Genomic DNA, 22541 nt, shown 5'->3' on the forward strand with positions numbered 1-22541 from the left:
GTGACAGCATTGTGAGCAAGTGTGAAAAAGTAATAAAACTGATGCCGTCCCTACCAGGAAGAATGCGGTGTGCTGGCCAGGATACACAATAATGATTTACAGGGCAATAGTCATATCAAGACTAGTTTATGGGGTTTTATGTTATAGGACAGCAGCTAAATCCGTTCTCAAGAGACTGGATGTAGTGCAGGCAAGAGCACTGAGAGCCGTTTGTGAGGCCTTCCGTACCATCCCAATTCCGGCCTTACTTGTAAAATTTGGGGAGAGCCCATTGGGAATTAGAAGATCCAAATTGGCAATGCAATATATATCTACTATGGGGGACACCAAGTTAGCTCTGGAAAAGGCTTAGAAATGGGCAGGAGCAAAAGTGAAGATGAAATGTTTTATCTTTGAAATAAATAAGGAGATGGAGAGGATGGAGTTGGACAGGAGGAGGGGGTTGCCCCTAGTTCACTGGCCAGCTATATCACCATGGATTTTATCACCATGGGTTTCAGTCCATACAACAGATTTGCTGGCTACATTATGGGCTCTGCAGTGGCTAGAGTATGGGAAAGCAGGGCAAGCAGTGATATGCTCAGACGCTGCTGCATCAGTTCTGATGACACTGAAGGAGGGAAAGTTTGGAGCCAAGAAAAGAAGGCATACATACTGGTGGAATATAAACAACAACAGACAGTGACACATCTACTAATGGAATGCACTGGCTCCACAGAAGAAAGAGAAAGACTGAAAAGTCTGGGCACAAAAACAATAGCACTGAAAAGCCTGTTAAATCCTACGGGGAACCACCCTGGGACTATAAAAGCTGTCCTAGAATACATCAAGGCAACCAATGTATGGCAATAGGATAATAAATGGGAATATATTTTTGCCCTGTGGGAGGCAGCAATGTGCCGTAAAGGCATCCAGTGCCTGGGTCAGAAGAAGAAGAGAAAGAAGAACGTTGTTTCAGACCGGACGTATTTTTATAGCACACACATACTCACACAGCTACCATGGACGCTGTATCCCAGCGTGTTTTGGAGAATTTGACAGAAGTTGAGGAGGCAGCTGAGGATGTTCTGACCACTAAACAACAGGTAAGGTTACCAAATACTTACCTGACAACAGTAAGCTGCGAATAGCTTGCAGAGCACGGCTAACGTTACCTGCGAGGATATGTAACGTTATAGGTTATAGCAGCTAGGCTAACGTTACATTGGTTAACGTTAACGTTACGCAGCATGGTGTGTGTTCATTGTATGCCTCGTGAGCTATAAAATAGTACTGGTAGTCTATTCTTTGATAAAAGCAGCAACACTAAAGTTACTTTTATTTATTTATTTATTTATATATGTGCACATATACACTACCGGTCAAAAGTTTGGGGTCACTTAGAAATTTCCATTATAGACAGAATACCAGCTGAGATCAGTTGCATAGTTTTATTTTTTTATTTTTTTTTTATCAGGGCAGCAGTTTTCAGATTACATTATATTCTTACATAATTGAAAAAGGGTTCTTGACTGTTGTAAAAAGAAGTGGCTGATCTGATCTTTAATGCAATATCTACATTGCCCATTATCAGCAACCATTCATCCAATGTTCCAAAGGCACATTCTTGTTTACTAATCCGATATCATTTTAAAAGGATAACTGAGAAAACATTGTAGAACCCTTTTGCAAATATGTAAGCACATAATGTAATCTGAAATCTGCTGCCCTAGTTAAAAAACAATGCAACTGATCTCCGCTGGTATTCTGTCTATAATGGAGTGGAATGGAAATTTCTAAGTGACCCCGGTAGTGTATGTGTATATATATATATAAGCCACAGTAAAACGGGTTTTGGTTAGGCACCTATTCAAATGTTTAAGCACTAAGAACATTACTAAGGTCATTCACATACGTCTTATTAGTGGTTGCAGTCATTTTGGAGTTTATAACATTTATTACACAGATTTGGTGCAACATTGAACTATTTCTTGATTAAAAGAAATGGTCAGAATTTTCTCAAACACCAAATAGACACCCAGACCTTGAAGAACGCCATAGAAAAAACCATGCTGTGATTTGGTTTTGAAAACCTTTTGAGATTTCTGCAAGAATTAGATTTTTCCGGTGATCTGTGATTATCCTCGAGGTCACCACAGCTCATTTTATACAGTGAGGTCAAGTTTTGAAAATAATGGTCCCACAACAGTGAAATGGCTACTATAGGGACTAACATCATCACAGGTGGATACAGTTGATCCACAAGAGTCTCAGCTTTCCAGTCAGACCCAGTTTATGCAATCCATATTTTCCACCAGGCATGTCTGCGATGCGTTCCAGAGGCACGGGGCCCCCCCACGTTTGCCATTCAAGTCTATGCTTGATATTCTTGATTTACCGTACCAGAAGCGTGTGTGATGCTTTAAAGTGATGGCTCGGAGTAATTTCACCCTAGGGTCCTTTGCACCATGACCTCGAACCAAACACCCCCCAGAAGCTTTTTTCACCTGGGTCTAACATTGGGAGAGTTGGCGTAGAGTAGCGTTATCAGCTGAATAGCTTAGCGCAGGGGCTAATGGACCCACGTTTGTATTTCGTAAATGACCCCACTAATAATGCCCCAAATGATTCCAAACTTCTACACTAGTACAAATAGGTTATGCACTCATAAAACGATGGATTGGAAAGTTTGTAAGTACACCAGAAGTTTATGTAAATAACACTTGCCTGCTTGCTTCTGCTCTCTGTTGCTGCTGCTGCTGCTACCTGCAGTTAGACGAGTGCTTAATATTTATTAATTTAATGATTAAATAAGGTAATGTTTCCAAACCTCAGTTATTACTTGTCTCCTGCTAGTTATAAAACAGCCCTTACTTAAAAAAAAAAAAAGTTAAATTAAAAAATATTTTTTTTGCATCTCTTTTCGGTGTTGTAATTTGTAGACGGCCCTAATCAGTCGTCTCACAGCAGCAACCACAACAGCAGAGAGCAGAAGCAAGCAGGCAAGTGTTATTTACATAAACTTCTGGTGTACTTATAAACTTTCCAATCCATCGTTTTATGAGTACATAACCTATTTGTACTACTGTAGACGTTTGGTATCATTTCGGGCATTATTAGCGGGGTCATTTATGAGATACAAACGTGGGTCCATTAGCCCCTGCGCTAAGCTATTCAGCTGATAACGCCAACTCTCCCAATGTTAAACCCAGGTGAAAAAAGCTTCTCGGGAGTGTTTGGCTCGAGGTCATGGTGCAAAGGACCCTAGGGTGAAATTACTCCGAACCATCACTTTAAGGTACGTGTCCATATACGCGTCCATCACGGATGGGATCGCCCTGCTTCCCAGCATTGTACGCTAGTGGGCTTGCCACCAGTTTCTCTCTCAATGACCACTGACAAGCAAAGAAAACAGGCTCCGCCCTCCTACAACCGTGATGGCTGCAGCTGATTGGACGAACACGTCTCGTGGGGCTGTCTGCTCTGGGATTTCAAAACCGACCATAATGGTGGCTCGTTCGGAATATGATCTCTTATTTTACCAAAATAGTTCACCGAAACGTGTTTCAGAAAACATTTTAAGCGAGAAATAGTTTAATTGAAATAAATCTATATTTAGAAACTGCACTGCCTATTTCTCGTAGTTCGCAGTGCTTCCGGCGCGATGCCATAAAATGACGTCACAACAGCTGTCGTTTCCAGCGCAAAGGCTCCGCAATCTTTCGCGGTGCATAGTCGTGCACCTCTGAATTTTTATAACTACATGCCCACTGCGCTTTCAGTTCGTGGTCGCCTGGGAAGAGCAGGTTCGCCTCTACAAACATCTGTGTGATTCTTTATGTACAGACCACAGAGAGTCAAACGGCCTTAAATATGTGGTCAGAGAGACACACCACACTTGGAAAAGAAGAAGTTCCGCCTAAATGTCCCTCATTTTGGCCGGATGTCCGTCCCCTTCCTCTTTCTTTGTGTTGGCGTTCTAAACTCCGGTGGATTGATGAGGACTATGGTTAACTGCTCCTCAGATCTCTGCATGGTAAATCCAGACAGCTAGCTAGCAGATCTGTCCAATCTGAGTTTTCTGTTGCACAACTAAAACAACTTTTCCACCAAAACAAGTTCCTTGCCAAGGCTCTTCTGCAGAGGCACCGTTGCACCATCCGGTGCTTAGCACCGCCCATGACGATTGTGATTGGTTTAAAGAAATGCCAATAACCAGAGCACGTTTCTCTCCCATCCCAGAATGGTAGGTGGACTAGCTAGACCCTCCTCTAACAGCTACAGTAACAGGGGACTACAGATGAAAACTATATTCTGGCATTTTTAACCCATGTACTGTATAATCATGCGTTTTATCATTTGTACTGTCCCCTTCCGAAATAAATTACATTTTCAATTAAATTTTATTTATAGTAATGTAATAGTATAGTGTAATGTGCTTGCAAAATATAGTTCTCTGTGCTCAAAACATACAATTACGCACATATATAACTATTGTGACCTGGTGTTCTCTGTGGGTGTTTCAGATAGTTGACCTGGACACTAGGAGGAACAGGAACAGAGAGGCGTTGAACGCACTGAAAAATGAAATATCAGATTCAGGTGAGTGACAGGATATTTTCAGAGAAGAGAAAAGGCTCTGTTGTGTGGACGTGTCAATCAAACAGTAATATCATAGACATATTGGCTTAACCTACAGAAACAATTGTCCCGTTGATTTCACAGTGGACATGAGTCAGGTGCATAGTGGTAACACTGTTGTTGACTAACCACTTCTGTCATTTGTAGAGAAAGTGAAGGTTTGCTTCGGAAACATGTTCATCAAATTTCCCAAATCAAAGACAAAGGAGATGATTCAGAAAGGTAGAAAAAAATCTAAATGTATTGGATACATTTTCATCATAAAGTAGGATATATGAGATTATCCTTAACACATTGTTTGTCACCTGTAGACCAAGAGCAGCTGGACCAGGAGATAAACGAACTTCGCAAAGGACTGAAAGCTAAAGTCAACCGTCTAAATGATATGCAAGGTAGGGTTGGCCCACTGCAGCATGCTCATTTACAGGAATAGTCCTATGAAATGCCATTTTATTAAATATATACATAAATAAAGATGCCTATGAAATACATCCTGAAATAAATCAATGAGTCAATATCAGACATGAAAAGTACTCAGGCCTGATGCCCGATTTCTGGCGTATGACTATTTTAGAAAAATAAATAAATTAAAAAGTCCACATGGGATTTGTTTTAATGCGCTGGATTTAACCAATCATCGAACTTCCACCAACCAATGAAACGAGTTCCACCAACCAATGAAACCAGTTATAGCCAATCGGATGCAAAGTAGGGCGGGTCTTTGCCGAAATGCCAGTGTGCGGTGCCGGTGTGGTCTCCATGGTAACGCGGCTAAAAAAAAATGGAGGCAAAGTTTATCAAACTTGGAGCATGTAGATACAGGCAGCTTTAATTGAGAAAGTAGTAAAAATAAATGGCGCTGGGCATGAATAGAGGACAAGAGGAAAAGGGTGGAGATGGTAAGCCGTTTAGCACTTGGTGCCTTAAATTGAGGGAGTCGGGTTCTTGCTTCTGCAGCGCATGTTCAAGGAAGACACTGGACGGCAGCAGCGGTAAGAAAGAGCTTGCTAGTCATTAGATGCTAGTCACAAAGCTTCGGTCCGTGCACTCTGTCATACGAGTACGTTCCCAGCAACGGCCGCTACCGCTGTGACTGCGCCTTTACTGACCAACCGTGATATGTGTTTGCACGTTCATAGCGGAACATGATTTGTAAAAGCTATCTGAAGCCCAAACTGCCTTGACAAAGCTGTCTGTTTGGGTTCAGCATGGCAGGTATTTAAACATAACGGCCTTGTCCCAGACTTTAGACGTCTAGCTAGCTATATGAAAAGATTTCACGAGGGGTCACGTGATGCAGCAGAGCTAGAAGGACGCATCTCTGAAGGCTCTCCAAGACTTTATCCTTAAAAACACTCTTAACCCTTTACAGAAACCAAAAATTTCATCTATTCAGATTTGTAAACTGTTCAATGGACCTAAGATCTAAAAATAAGCAAGCAAATTCGGTAACTGTGCCCTTTGCATCGTGCCAAGAGGAAAGCCCGAAACAAGAGGCTAGCGTTAGCAAGATGGCGCACGGTCAAGTGCAACCTACGGGGGACAATGCTCTCATACTTCAGGAGATACGAAATGGAAACCAAGCCCTCTCCAATAAACTGGATACCAAGACGGCGGAGATCAATGAGTCAATCTCGGGGCTAAAGTCTTTGCTTGATAACCTGACATCCCGCGTCACCGAGACAGAGGAGCGTATCGGGACGGCGGAAGACCAGCTCATCGGGTTGGACTCTCGGGTGAACAAGTTAGCTAAAGACAATGAGCATTTGATGGAGAAAGTTGAGTCACTTGAGAATTATAGCAGACGAAATAATATCCGCGTCCTTAACGTACGTGAGGGTTGTGAGGGGAGTGCACACCGGGCACTCGCACCAAGACCATCCGTGGAGGAGAGGCCGAGGGCCGTGTTGATACGCCTGCTGAAGTACCAGGATCGGGAGAAGATACTCCGTACGGCCGCAAAACTATCCAGAGAAAACAAAGGCCCCATAATGTACGAGAATACACCAGTGATGTTTTTTCCTGACCTGAGTGCCAGCCTGGTGAAGCGCCGAAAGGAATACGACCAGGTGAAGAAAGAGCTGAGATCTAGGGATGTCCAGTTTGCTTTACTCTACCCTGCTACTTTGAGGATAACGCTCCCAGATGGGAAAAGGAAAGTATTTAAAACACCAAAAGAAGCAGCAATGTTTGTGAGAGGCCACGCATGGGGAAACTGAAGAGAGGTGTAAGCAAGTTACCGGACATATTTTTGTGGTCATCGAAAAAAAAAAAAAATGTAAGCTACCACTGTCTCACGATATTGTTCACTAGTTTGTTCTAGTTTTTCTTTCTTTTTGTTAAAAAAAAGAGACTGTCGTGGCAGTCATTGTTACTCTAGAGTGTTTAATATAATGTCTTATATTATATGTCGGAGAGCCGGGGAAGCAGGATACCTTAGATTTAAGTTAGATTTGTTAATACAAGACCTTTCCAGATGAAGGGAGGTGTCTTGTTTTGGGGCTGGCACTGTGGGGTTCTATACACTATATTTTTTTTTTGTCTTCCCTTTTGGTTGGGTGATGTTACACACTATCTTTCAAATACTTTGTTTACTCTAATATTATGAGAGGTCAGGGGAAACTGAATCTTTATGGACAGCATATTGAAGTTTGTCAGTTTTAATGTTAATGGATTGAACGATTAAAAGGAAAAGGGTCTTGACATATCTTAAAAAGTTACAAGTAGATATCGCTTTCCTACAAGACCTTTCCAGCATAAAAATGAAAGGGCAGGTAGTGTGCATCATTCAATTCAAAGGCCAGAGGAGTGGCCATTTTGATAAACAAAAATACACCTCTGGAAATACTTGATACTATCACTGATCCCTCAGGGGTTATGTCTTTATTAACTGTAGAATATTCTCAGAACAATGGTCACTCCTAAACTTTATGCACCCAATTTTTGATGATTGTTCATGCAAGATATATTTTTAAAAATTCCAGCAAAACATACTTATAGGGGGGACAAATTTCTGTTTAGATCCTGCTCTGGACAAAGACTAAGACCATCTTCAAGTCGAGAGCAACCAAGACCACTCAAATGTATATGAGAGATCTCAATTTAATAGACATTTGGAGGCAGATGCATCCTCAGACTCGGGATTATTCCTTTTACTCATGCCCTCATAAATCCCATACTAGAATTGATTTATTCTTATTGTCCACCCACCTATTTCATAGAGCATTAAATGCAGAATATTTATCTAGAACTTTATCTGATCACTCGCCATTGACCTTGTCCATTTTATTCCCAGATAAGCCCAAAACACCCTATAGGTGGCGCCTTAATCCCACTCTACTCCAAAGAGCTGATTTTTGCGCGTTCATAAGGGGTCAGATTAAATTGTTTTGTGAAACAAACTGTGCCTCATCTCGTAGCAGTTTTATTTTATGGGATACGTTAAAGGCCTTTCTGAGGGGACAGATAATATCTTATACAAAGGGTTTGAAAAAGCAATACACAGAAGATATTGATAAGTTGGAAAAAGAAATTTTGCTCTTGGAAAAAGATTATCAAAGAAATGGTTCTTCGGACACATATCAATCTTTAGTCCAGAAAAAACTTCAATACAATACGTTAAATACCTATAAAATTGAAAGAGCTATTTTAAGAACTAAACAGAGGTATTATGAATTGGGAGAGAAGGCACATAAAATCTTGTCCTGGCAACTGAAGGCAAAGGAAAGCACTAGGAGTATCAATGCCATTCGAACTGAAGCAGGCCCTATCTCATATAACCCAACAGAAATAAATGATACATTTAAACATTTTTATTCAAATTTGTACAAATCAGAACTGCCCGGCGATTTGACTCATATTGACAACTTTTTGTCTAAAATTAAATTGCAAGAAATTAGTGAAGAGGACCAAAAGAATCTTGACCTTCCTTTCACTCGGGCGGAAATTGTAAAAGCCCTAAATTCACTGCAGTCTAATAAATCCCCAGGAGAGGACGGGTTTCCCCCTGAATTTTATAAAGAATTTAAAGATTTACTTGTCCCACTGATTATGGATGTAATAAGCCTTTCGTCCAAAACACATACGCTTCCCGAATCTTTTTCGACTGCCATAATCACAGTTATACTTAAAAAAGGTAAAGACCCACTAAAATGCGCCTCTTATAGGCCCATCTCATTATTGAACTCAGATTATAAATTGATTTCTAAGGTGTTAGCAAATAGGCTTAGTCTGATATTACCAAAAATAATTAACCCGGATCAGAGTGGCTTTATTCAAAAATGCCTATCTGCCAATAATTTAAGTAGGTTTTTAATATAATCCATTTAGCTAAATCAAGATCTGATCACACTGTGGCTGTGGCGTTAGACGCCGAAAAAGCCTTCGATAGGCTGGAATGGCCTTATTTATTTAAGGTATTAACGAAATTCGGTTTTGGACAAGTGTTTATTAGTTGGGTGAGAACCCTATATCACAAACCCAAAGCAAGGATCACTACTAATGGGCAAACCTCATCGCCGTTTTTCCTAAATAGATCCAGTAGACAGGGATGTCCACTGTCCCCGAGGCTGTTTGTCTTAGCCATTGAGCCTCTGGCGGAGGCAATCAGAAGGGACCCTGATATAAAAGGATTTAAGGTTGGTCAGACAACCCATAAAATTAACTTGCTAGCCCTCCTCACTCTCTTACTCGACTACAGGATTTATTGGACACCTATGGTACTGTCTCAGGATATAAGGTAAACTATGATAAAAGTGAAATAATCCCATTAACAACATTCAACTACCCTGCGTGTCAAAGTGCATCTGCGTTCAAATGGGCCCCAACTGGAATAAAATATCTTGGTATAGTGGTGGACAATAACTTAAAAAATCTTTATAAATTGAATTACAGTCCGCTGCTTAAAAAAATTGAAGAAGATCTGCACAGATGGATTAACCTCCCCATCACTTTGATTGGGAGGATTAACTGCATTAAAATGAACATTTTGCCGAGGCTGCAGTACCTCTTTCAATCACTGCCTATTTCATTACCTCAGACTTTTTTTAAAACCCTTAATAAAAATGTAAGACAATTCATTTGGAATAACAAGGTACCAAGAATATCTTTGGAGAAACTGACGTGGGACTATAAGTCAGGGGGACTTCAGCTACCCAATCTTAAAAAATATTACTTTGCAGCCCAAATGCGATTTCTTTTCTCTGTCTGAGAATGACGCAACTCCGTCCTGGGCTCATATTGCATTCTCTTCTTTGAAAGACGATTCTTTCAGTGATTTTGTTTACAAATACAACTACCGACTTTTGTCCAAAAAGACTGATAATCCAATTTTATTACATCTCATTAAGCTTTGGTATGATGTACATAAAATCATTGGCAAGGAGATAGGACTGTCACCAAAATCACCTTTAAAACAAAACTACCTTATCCCTCTGACTGTAAACCATAAGATCCTGGAAGCATGGTATCATAATGGGATTCGTAGATTGGAGGACTGTTGTGAAAACGGATTCTTCATGACTTTTGAACAGTTAAGGAGAAAATACAATTTGTCTAACAATACTTTCTTTTGTTACCTCCAACTGCGGTCATTCCTGAGAAGCACTTTGAACAATACCATGGCTATACCCAAACTCACGGAAATGGAAAAATTGTTACATGATGGTGGTCCATATAAGTTCATCTCTAAGGTATATTCTTTGTTAATATCTGAATGTCCTAAACCGGCTCTGTACAGGTCTAAGGAGAGGTGGGAATCAGACTTGAATATCACGATTGAAGACCAACATTGGTCAGAGCTGTGTCAAGACAGTTTATCTGCCACAATTAATGCACGGTACAGGCTTGTCCACTATAATTTCCTTCATCAGCTGTATTTGACCCCAGAGAAAATTCATAAGTCTAAGCCTGATCTATCTGATACATGTTTCCGATGTGCTGCTGATGTGGGCTCTTTCCTACACTGTACTTGGTTATGTGTGAAAGTGAGAGATTTCTGGATTGACTTCTGTGATGTTATGTCTAAGATTAATCAGATTTCATTACCTGTTGACCCAGAATTTTGCTTGTTGGGGAACTTTGCGAAAATTGATATAACACTTAATAAATTTCAAATAAAATTTCTGGAAATAGCCCTGGCGGTGGCCAGAAAGTGTATTGCCGTCACATGGAAGTCTGATTCCCCTCTATCCATGACTAAATGGTATTTAGAAATGAATAACTGTGTGCCTTTAGAGAAAATAACATATAATCTTAGAAAGGGATACAACACCTTTTATTAAAATTTGGCAACCCTATCTAGATTATGTGGATAATGTGTTGTTGGAATGTGACTGACCTCGAAACACTGTATACCTACTTTAAAACTTTGGAGCATCCTTTTGGGGAGGGGGGATGGGGGGTTATCGGTTTGTGTTTGTTCCTGTTCTTGTAAACTTGAAAATGAAAATAAAGTATTCCAAAAAAAATGAAAAGATTTCACAATGATTCATTGTAGGACTATGATATTATTGCAATATGTAAATCCACATTCAACGCACACGTGGGCAATGATGGAGACACCTGGAGAGGCGTGATTGGGAGGAACGGCCTCCCTGATCTAAACCAGAGTGGTTGTTTGTTTTTGGACTTCTGTGCTAGTCATGGATTGTCTATAACGAACACCATGTTCGAACATAGGGATGCTCATAAGTGTACCTGGTACCAGAGCACCCTAGGCCGAAGGTCAATGATCGATTTCATAATCGTTTCATCTGATCTGAGGCCGTATGTTTTGGACACTCGGGTGAAGAGAGGGACAGAGATGTCAACCGATCACCATCTGGTGGTGAGTTGGGTCAGGGGGTGGGGGAAGACTCTGGACAGACCTGGTAAGCCCAAACGTGTAGTGCGGGTAAATTGGGAACGTCTGGAGGAGGCCCTGTCCGACAGACTTTCAACTCACACCTCCGGGCGGAGCTTTTTGTGCATCCCTGTGGAGGCTGGGGGCATTGAACCCGAGTGGACAATGTTCAAAGTTTCCATTGCTGAAGCTGCGGCGAGGAGCTGTGGTCTTAGGGTCTTAGGTGCCTCAAGGGGCGGTAACCCACGAACACCGTGGTGGACACCAGTGGTCAGGGAAGCCGTCCGACTGAAGAAGGAGTCTTTCCGGGATATGCTATCCCGGAGGACTCCGGAGGCAGTTGCAGGGTACCGAAGGGCCCGAAGGGCTGCAGCCTCTGCCGTAAAAGAGGCAAAGCAGCGGGTGTGGGAGAAGTTTGGAGAAGACATGGAGAAGGACTTTCGGTCGGCACCAAAGTGCTTCTGGAAAACTGTTCGCCACCTCAGGAGGGGGAAGCAGGGAACCATCCAAGCTGTGTACAGTAAGGATGGGACACTGTTGACCTCAACTGAGGAGGTAATAGGGCGGTGGAAGGAGCACTTTGAGGAACTCCTGAATCCGACTAATACGCCCTCTATGTTAGAGGCAGAGCTGGAGGATAACTGGGGATTGTCGTCGATTTCCCAGGCGGAAGTCACTGATGTAGTCAAACAACTCCACAGTGGCAAAGCCCCGGGGATTGATGAGATCCATCCAGAAATGCTCAAGGCTCTGGGTGTGGAGGGGCTGTCCTGGTTGACACGCCTCTTCAGCATTGCGTGAAAGTCTGGGACGGTGCCAAAGGAGTGGCAGACTGGGGTGGTGGTTCCCCTTTTTTAAAAAGGGGGACCAGAGGGTGTGTGCCAATTACAGGGGTATCAAACTTCTCAGCCTCCCTGGTAAAGTCTACTCCAAGGTGCTGGAAAGGAGGGTTCGGCCGATAGTCGAACCTCGGGTTGAGGAGGAACAATGCGGATTCCGTCCTGGTCGTGGAACAACGGACCAGCTATTCACTCTCGCAAGGATCCTGGAGGGAGCCTGGGAGTATGCCCAACCGGTCTACATGTGTTTTGTGGATTTGGAGAAGGCGTATGACCGGGTCCCCGGGAGATACTGTGGGAGGTGCTGCGGGAGTATGGGTGAGGGGGGTCTCTACTCAGGGCCATCCAATCTCTGTACGACCAAAGTGAGAGCTGTGTCCGGGTTCTAGGCGTAAGTCAGACTCGTTTCAGGTGAGGGTTGGCCTGCGCCAGGGCTGCGCTTTGTCACCAATCCAATCCTGTTTGTAATATTTATGGACAGGATATCGAGGCGTAGTCGGGGTGGGGAGGGGTTGCAGTTTGGTGGGCTGGGGATCTTATCGCTGCTCTTTGCAGATGATGTGGTCCTGATGGCATCATCGGCCTGTGACCTTCAGCACTCACTGGATCGGTTCGCAACCGAGTGTGAAGCAGTTGGGATGAGGATCCGCACCTCTAAATCGGAGGCCATGGTTCTCAGCAGGAAACCGATAGAATGCCTTCTCCAGGTAGGGAATGAGTCCTTACCCCAAGTGAAGGAGTTCAAGTACCTTGGGGTTTTGTTCGCGAGTGAGGGGACAATGGAGCGGGAGATTGGTCGGAGAATCGGCGCACCGTTGTGACGAAAAGAGAGCTGACCCAGAAGGCAAAGCTCTCAATCTACCGGTCAGTTTTCGTTCCTACCCTCACCTATGGTCATGAAGGCTGGGTCATGACCGAAAGAACGAGATCCAGGGTACAAGCGGCCGAAATGGGTTTCCTCAGGAGGGTGGCTGGCGTCTCCCTAAGAGATAGGGTGGGAAGCTCAGTCATCCGTGAGGAGCTCGGAGTAGAGCCGCTGCTCCTTCGCGTCGAAAGGAGCCAGTTGAGGTGGTTCGGGCATCTGGTAAGGATGCCCCCTGGGCGCTTCCCTAGGGAGGTGTTCCAGGCACGTCCAGCTGGGAGGAGGCCTCGGGGAAGACCCAGGACTAGGTGGAGGGATTATGTCTCCAACCTGGCCTGGGAACGCCTCGGGATCCCCCAGTCGGAGCTGGTTAATGTTGCTCGGGAAAGGGAAGTTTGGGGTCCCCTGCTGGAAAATTATTGTGTTATGTCAGAAGGACTTTAACCTTTTTTGCCAGTCAAATTAACTTTAATGAGTGTATATTGAAATATTACACAGTTGGTTGGCAAAAAAAATGCATCTCAAAATGCATCAAATTGATGCTTGAAAATATGAAATATTTCAAATTTTCTTCCGGGGGAGCATGCCCCCGGACCCCCCTAGAGGGGTAATATCCTTCTCACCTTTTTCACCCCTGACCCGTTTTCATGCCTGCAATATGAATAAATATGTTTATGTATAAATATGTTTTTTTTTTTAAATGAAAAACTACTACTGTTATTTATTTCACAGGAATTTTATTTTAGAAGTCCACATTTATTTATTTTCCCTTTCTATCTATTTCCATTTTATAATATTAAATTGAAGGGGTGTGGCTATCTCACAGCACTGTGAACCTGGCCCTGGGGTTTGTGCTGGCTGAATTCAAATTGCTACTGTACAGCCGTGCGAGAGGGGGGTTGGTGGTCATATGACCTGTAAGATTTCATTTTACCCTGGAAAGATTCCAGTCAAATATTGTCAGTGTTTATTGCGCTTAAAGGGAACCTATTATGCTTTCCCGTATTTTCTGTCATATCTATAATGTTAAATGTGGCCAAAGCTTCAAATAATGAGGTAAACGTATTTCAGAAAAATTCCCTTGAGCAAAAACCTCAAGATTTCCCACTGTTCTGAAATCTCCTGTTTCAACAGTTGTTTTCTACTCTCAGCTCCGTGTCACGTACCACTCAGCTGGGTTACTATGATTGGTCATCTGCTCCAGGCAGGCTACTGAAGAGTTTTTTTTAAAGGTGCAATATGTAATATTGTGTGTAATACTGGCAGCTAGCAGTTAAAATAGTTACTGCACTACCAATTCAAAATACTGGAGAGTCGTTTCCCCCGCCCCCTCCTGCCCAGACTCGAAGTTCACGGGGGTTGCCAGGCTGAGACCGCAGCATTCACAACAATGTTGCTAGACGCTTTTCTCACATAGCCAGACGTTACTCCACAGCACAGCAGAGTAGCTAACGTTAGATGCTAGTCTCACAGCTGAGTAGCTAACGTTAGATGCTAGTCGCACATAGCCAGACATTACTCCACAGCACAGCGGAGTAGCTAACGGTAGATGCTGGCTATATTGACAGTCATAAAAGCCCGTGCTCACGCGGAGCTCTGTAACCAACTGACAGACACACTTTTTCGGCTTAAAATTACAATACGAAACGCTAAAAACACAACAACCTCGTCCTCACTGTCCTCTCCACACGCCAGTCAGGCACACTTCCTCGGCTTAGAATTACAACACGAAACGCTAAAAATACCACTACCTTGCCGACGGAACACACTTCATTGGCTTAGAATTACGGCAACAATCGCTAAACACACTGCAAACTCAGTCTTCTCTTTCCGATTTACAGCCCCCCTCTCGTGGTTTAAAATAACTCACCGTTGTCGGCTCCAGTCGCTGAAGAGGCTACACGCTGTAAACAGCCATGGGCTGCTTGCCTGGTCCTCCCGGTAACGTTAACAGTTAGCAGGGTTAGCATAACGGCGTTAGCCAGGACCAGTCGGGATCACTTTACTGGCTATGTCTCAATTGTTTTTGCGAGTAACCAACTCGGTTACTCTAGCTCTATAATTCAATGTGAGTACACAAATGTGGAAATGACAAAAAATGCCCGTCCCTAGTAGCTGTGATAAATTAGCCTGAAGCTAATGCTTACCTGTTCAGGAGAAAATAAGCCAACTCTGCGTCCTTTTGGGCTCTAAGCTGTCTCCATCTTTCAAATACATCTCCAATATTTACCAGGGGGTTGTTACGTCTCTGGTCACGCAACTGTTAGAAACATGCTGTTTTCTTTTTTTTAATGTCAATGTCAATCTATCTCCGTTGATCCTGTTCGTTTGTTTGCTGCTTTCATGGCTGTACTACCGTTACAGCTGTAGCGCGCTGGGTTTTCGTTTTTACAGGTATATCTGGCAACCTGGCCTGCCTGTCAAACTGGGCCGTTGATAACAACACACAGACCAAAACATAAACATAAATTCCGTCACGGAATGTAAATTTCAAAAAGAAAAAATACTGAAATTAGCATTGTTGTCAGAAAAGATACTATTTCAGTTTAACATTTTTCCTTAATATCTGATGAGGCATTGGTGTCATTTTTGGATTTATTACAGTACAAATATTACATATTGGACCTTTAACGCTACTGCAGTGTTTATTCCCACAAGTACTGTAGTTGCACACTAACGGCAGGGAAACCTGCAATCTTGGCTGCCAATGTTGTTCAATTCTCCCTCATTTCGAGTCATTTCATTTCATTACATTACATTTAGCTGACGCTTTTATCCAAAGCTACTTCAAATTAAGTGCTTTCAACCTTGATGGTACAAACACCAGACAGCAGAAGTAGGTGCAAGAACATTAGCTTCAAATAAGCAAAACTACAAAGAGCTATATATATGTATGTATGTATATATGTATGTATGTATGTGTGTGTGTATATATATGTGTGTGTGTGTGTGTATATATATATATATATATATATATATTTATATTTTAGGGCTGTTTATTATTTATTTATTTACTGTAAACAACTGTGAATCTAGTCACACATTTGAATCTAGAGTCTATATCAGGGTTAGGTGTTGTTTGGTTTGGATACTGTGTGCTAAAGCGGTACTTTTAAAACTGTACCGGTGCCTTAACAGTGCCTGAACCGATACTTTTTAAGAAAGTGAAAAAAAAAAAGAAGGGTACTAAACAACAGTTGGCGACATTAAAGAACGGCTTGTTTATTGCTAAGGCCATATGGTCAAAATTAAATGATTTAATAATGTAATAACTATAACAAAAACCTATTTCACTAGTAAATAGCTGTTGAACGACAAAAACAACCACAAGATGGGAAAAGGGCATTTAACAATAACTTTGAATGCACCACGAGACTGTAGGTTACCAGTTTCATTGAACGCACCGTCTGTCAATGGCAGCTGCAGATTGTTACATCCCGGTGTCACAGTCCTCTACAGTGAAATACAGACAAACTTTACACCGTTTAGCTTTAGCTGTCAGCATTGTAACCGTGTTTAATCCAGCTACTAGCTAGCGGTAGGCTAATGTTAGCTGCTGTCGAGTGTAGTGTTAACTAGTGTCACGTGCAGAGTGTTTCAGAGCATCAGAGAGAAGCGCAGGCATATCAGTGGCACTGGAATGAGGCACCGAAATCCGCGTTGCTATTCTGCAGCAGCAGGATGTGTTACGAGGAAGTATGGCAAAGGGTCAAAACAGTAGCCTGTTAGGCACGACGCAAAGCCGAGTGAAGTGAAAATAAATTAATATACAATTAAAAAAAAATACAGTAGTTACCCTTTAATGAGAGGGCCTGTAGCTGGTGCCGGCTATTTCTTAGCTTAATTTACGTTGGATCAGCTGCTGCTTGGTTTCATAAAGTAATTTGCAATATTTCCGTTTCGCCATGGCTTGGGCTTTGACCTTCCCGCTTGCTTGTCGCCGTTTGTAAACCTACGGTAGTCTAGTGAATTCAACCAGAGCGCATACAAATAAAGTTTTTCCCTTTTATCGCATGCGCTACGGTCTACAGTCATTTAAATGAATAAAACATGACTGTTCATTGTTTTAATAGACCGAATGACATGGAAATAACTGGCCTATTTTAACATTTCAAATTGAAATTCTTTCCACCGGTCATTCTGTTGATGCTGTGTGAACTCTGAATGTCTCTCAGTGGTTCAGTGACTGCTTGCAACTCAATACTTATTCCTTTGATAAACCAGTTGACAAGGGGAAATCCTGGGTGTTATTTTTGTAAAAAGACCTCCATCACAATTAAATCCAGTGCAAATGGAAGGTTCCTGTTGCTTTTATTCACTGAATGATACCTCCTTAGAACTTGATGGTAACTGAAGTCAAAGCTAGTCTGTCAGTACTCTGAATGTCCTCCCAGCAGTCTGGGCATGATGCAGGTGTGTTTGTTTGTCTGTTTGTTTGCAGGGAAACCTGAGCTGAGAGGCTACAATCTTTCTCCTCTGTCCACTGATGAAATCAAAGCTATTAACGGTCTTTTAAAGAGATGACATCAGATCTGATGACATGAGGACAGAGCCTGATGCTACTGTGACGTGCTAACCTCTGGATGATCTGAAGGTGCTACAGTAGCTTCCTGAATCATTTACATCTTCATCACCTGCCTTTAGGACATTTTAGAAATGAATGTCAAACATTGTATCCTATGTCTCTCAGTTAAAGGGTAACTACAGTTTTTTTCAACTTGGACCCTATTATCCTATGTTTTTGTGTCTAAGTGAGAAATTCTTTATTAGATGTAGCATCTCGTTTTCAAGGGGGTCCTTAAAAGCAAACATATAGAATACATTCACAATTAGACAAAAAAAGTTACCAAAACAACTTGTGGAGACTACAAGAAAAACATACATACATACATACATACATACATACATACTAACAAACAATAGCAAAGCTCTCCTTCACACCAAAACCACCCATATCCTCCCCATTTAAACCATTAAATATTAGACAGTAAACATTGAAGGTCCTTCCTATACAGTTAAAAAAAATGAAAATACAAAAAACAATATTAAAATAATAAAAATAAATAAGTAGATGAAAAAATAAAAAAAATATCAAGCATGAGAAAAACAGTTGCAGCTTGTATGCAAATAATTAAGAAGAGCCATCTGAAACTGATGAAAAGAGGAGATAGATCTAATAGAGTAAGACTAAGTGACTGATGGGAACAACAATCTTTGACATTGGTCCAGTATTAAGAGAGATCGCTGCAGTCGGCAGCAGAGAAACAAGCTACAGTGTAAGTTAATAGGACAATTGTCCAGCTTGTATTTACTGAACCTTCACAGAAGTGCTCTTTTTGCCACTGACAGGCTCAGATATAATATTCTAAGTGTCTGACATCATTATGGAAAGGATTTGTAAGGAGGTCAACCTTTCTTTAAAAAACCATTTGCTGTTTTTCTCGTCCAAGTACTTTTGTTTAAGCTATTGGCTTTATTTCCAACCTGTTTGAGTGACTGCTCATTGGACATATTTATAGTGATGTCCCCACGTTCACAGATCTCAGGAGTTCACTTTGGTGTGTACAACCTCATAACCAATAGAGCCGAGGACCAGAGCTATGAAGATAAACCCCAAGTTGCAATAAACTGTAGTTTTCCTAACCAATTTTTAGAAGTAAAATAAATACTCTGTGAGACTGGACAGGAGGAGCGTTGGACAGGACAGGACGGGACTATCTAATCACTATATGTGGGCTGTGAATGGCCACAAGGTGGCAGTGCAAGTGTACGGCACTTAGCAGATGTCTAGTGTGTTTTTCAGTGCATTATGTGAAATGTTTTTTTTCATAGTGTTTGCAGGTTTTTGTCCATGAACTGTATTTACCATCTCGCTATAAATGCATGTTTATGATTTTGGGTCATTTGTATTTATGTTCAGTTACTATATGTGTTTTCAGTATGCCTTTTTGTTTTGCCTGACTGAGACATGCCTACATGAGTAGACAGGGTGCTGTCCTCAGGAATAAACTGTGTAAAATAAAGTATTGGCCTCTAATTCCCTGGTCTGACATGCTGTTGAGCTTGAGAAGAAATGGACAGCCTCAGGTAAAGGGAGAAAGAAACAACAGTCACATTGTTTGTTTGTTTGTTTGTATGTACGTGTGTGTGTTTGTTTGTACATGTGTGTGTGTACGTACGTGTTTGTACGTACGTGTGTGTGTACATGTGTACGGAGGTGGTGGTAGTTTTGTTTCACAATCTCCTCAGATGTTGGTTGCATGCCACCACTCTCGACCTAGAACCATGAGTGATGAATTTATGAGTCAAAGGATGGGAACCTGCTGATCAACTCAAATGTTAGACAATTATACCCAACAAGGTACGCAACCGTGCTATGTTGAGAAAATGACTCCCTGACACACAGCGTTTGTCTTCCAACTGTGAAACTACAAACTGATGATTGATAATACAAGGTTTGCCTCTACTAGACTACAATAGCTAATTATTTCCTCCCAAGAACAATGGCATACATCCATAAACTATAATTATAGTGGGTTCAGCAGTGTATAGTGGAGAAGTATTAAAGACCATAATGTGCATTGTACAATAACATTAAAGTGATCGTTCGGAGTAATTTCACCCTAGGGTCCTTTGCACCATGACCTCAAGCCAAACACCCCCCCTAGAAGCTTTTTTCACCTGGGTCTAACATTGGGAGAGTTAGCGTAGAGTAGCGTTATCAGCTGAATAGCTTATTAGCGCAGGGGCTAATGGACCCACGTTTGTATCTCGTAAATGACCCCACTAATAATGCCCGAAATGATACCAAACTTCTACACTAGTACAAATAGGTTATGTACTCATAAAACGATGGATTGGAAAGTTTGTAAGTACCCCAGAAGTTTATGAAAACTTGCCTGCTCTCTCTTTGCATCTCTTTTCGGTGTTGTAATTTGTAGACGGCCCTAAGCACTCGTCTCACAGCAGCAACAACAACAGCAGAGAGCAGAAGCCAGCAGGCAAGTGTTATTTACATAAACTTCTGGTGTACTTACAAACTTTCCAATCCATCGTTTTATGAGTACATAACCTATTTGTATTTGTATTTGTACTGTAGACGTTTGGTATCATTTCGGGCATTATTAGTGGGGTCATTTACGAGGTACAAACGTGGGTCCATTAGCCCCTGCGCTAAGCTATTCAGCTGATAACGCTGATAACTCTAGCTAACTCTCCCAATGTTAGACCCAGGTGAAAAAAGCTCCTCGGGGGGTGTTTGGCTCGATGTCATGGTGCAAAGGACCCTATGGTGAAATTACTCCGAACCATCACTTTAACCCCAGTTTGAAGGTATGTGTTAATGCTGCAACAGCTGGATTGGCAAGATGTATAATTAACACATCCATCACCTGTCACTATTTGGGAGAGAACTTGAATTTATCTGCAATTCATCTATTCTTCTAAATCTGGGTGTGGGTGGGTGGTGAGATTGAATTGTTTAATGGCTTTCTAGAGAAAATATCTAATTTGCCTGTCATTCCCATGCCATCCCAATCTGCAGAATGGAGTAATGATTTACTGTAAAGTATTGGCTGTTTGTGAGTGTAGAAACCTCTGCGGTCACTGAGCTGCAGATGTAAATGTGAAGTCAAATCTTGATGTAGTTAGGGGAATTCATTTCATGTGTGGGGCACAGATGCTTATTTTGACAGACTTGGCTGTTAACTTGAATGGTGGAGGCTTTTTTACCCCAATCTCTTTATTGTTTTTTCCAAGTTAGTGGCATTTGCATAAACAAAGTGTTGTACAGATAAGTGGTAACCAAAGGATCTTCAAACACATGTACTGGACCTTCCACACACCTGTCTTCATAGCCCACCCATAAAAAAGAAAGCAAAAACCCAGCACTTGCACGCACACACACCAGGGGTCTGTTTCAGAAAGCAGGTTTAATGAACCCTGAGATGAGGGAAACTCTGGGTTTTCTGTTTCAGAAAGAGAGGGTACTTAACCTCAGAGTCAGAACCTAACCTGGTCGGGAGCAGGTATTTTTCAATAGACCTCGAGTTTCTCTCAATCTCCTCCCTCTGACACAGCGCTCTTTCATTTCCTCATTCATTTCCTCATTCATTCAGTCTATATCCGCCACGTTTTAGGGCAGTTTGTTTTTTCTCAAAACATGGCATTTCCTTTAGTTGACGATCCCCTTGATGAAGAAGCTGTATTACTTCGCAGGGTGTTAAACATATGTCGGGAGATGACAGTGTTGATATAGTAACTGCTATAGAGAGAAAAATAAAAAATAAAACGAAAAGAGAAGGAAGAAACTAAATGAAACATCTGCAGCCAGCTCTAGTTTAGAGGCATTACCCAACAACAAGAGACCAATACACAGCAGTGGAGTCCAAAGTCCATGCTCTAATTCAGCAAGCATTTGCCGGAGCTGGCAATACAGCTAGTTAGCATGCAGGCTATTAAGAGTTACCATATCAGACGGTGGAGGCTTTTGTTGTCATTTATGGAAGCCCATGTAAATGTGTAAATAGCATTATTTATAACAAATTGTTTAAACAGCAATATCATTTTTTTTTATAAAATGAAAGTGCATTAAATCCATTTTTCATTTTTACATACTCCACTCGTATGGGCATTCTATCACCATAATAAAATTAATAAGCTGTTTGACATTTAATTTTTAAGGTGGTACAGTGGACAATATTCAAATGTTAATTCTAATTTTAAATGAAAATGCAATATACAGTAAACAATGTAGCCTAATTGTCCATCACTAACACTAGTGAATGAGACAGCTTCACTGCGGAAAACATCGCGCTCCCCTCGCTGAGGCAATATTATGGATCCCATGCAACTTCTAGGCAAGTCCCGCCCTACGAAGCAGCCCGATTGGTTGGGATTAGGCATTGACCTTGAGTAGTTAAGGTTAGGATAGCCAACTGGTCAGGGGATAGGACCTGAACAAATACCTTACATTGACCAGCAGGACAATCTAGTCTCTCGTTGCAACCACTAATTTAGAATCCTGGCCCATTATTAAAATCATTATCATTATTATTATTCCAGATAAAATCTGAAATCAAAATATCAATTTCTTTTCTATTTTTGAACTGTATAATAATTTCAAGGTCACCCCACAAACTGAAATGCACATGCTTTAAGAGTAGTTTGTACAAGAGGATTTCGACGTAAATTTACCTCGTAGATGATATCCCCCCCTCTCTATCCTTAAACATTTATTGAATGTATTGAGTATAAATTGTGCAGTTTTAAATTTTGACAATGTCCATAGATTTCAACGATTGTGAATTCCACAAACAGATGATTAGTGTGCTCATGATACCCTGCATGACTTATTATGCTGATTGCTCTTTGTTTGCAA

General features: G+C 41.6%; 1 protein-coding gene across 1 annotated transcript; it reads left to right on the forward strand.

Moving 5' to 3' along the window:
• Positions 1–921: 921 nt before the first annotated feature.
• On the forward strand, positions 922–19185 carry pdrg1 (p53 and DNA-damage regulated 1). Its single transcript, XM_028576683.1, has 5 exons — positions 922–1085; positions 4506–4581; positions 4768–4842; positions 4932–5012; positions 17604–19185. The coding sequence occupies exons 1-5, from the start codon at positions 1002–1004 to the stop codon at positions 17684–17686; spliced, it is 399 nt and encodes a 132-aa protein (XP_028432484.1). The 5' UTR covers positions 922–1001; the 3' UTR covers positions 17687–19185.
• Positions 19186–22541: the final 3356 nt, after the last annotated feature.

Source organism: Perca flavescens, chromosome 4 (genome assembly GCF_004354835.1).
Source record: "Perca flavescens isolate YP-PL-M2 chromosome 4, PFLA_1.0, whole genome shotgun sequence".
NCBI classification, from domain to species: Eukaryota; Metazoa; Chordata; class Actinopteri; order Perciformes; family Percidae; genus Perca; species Perca flavescens.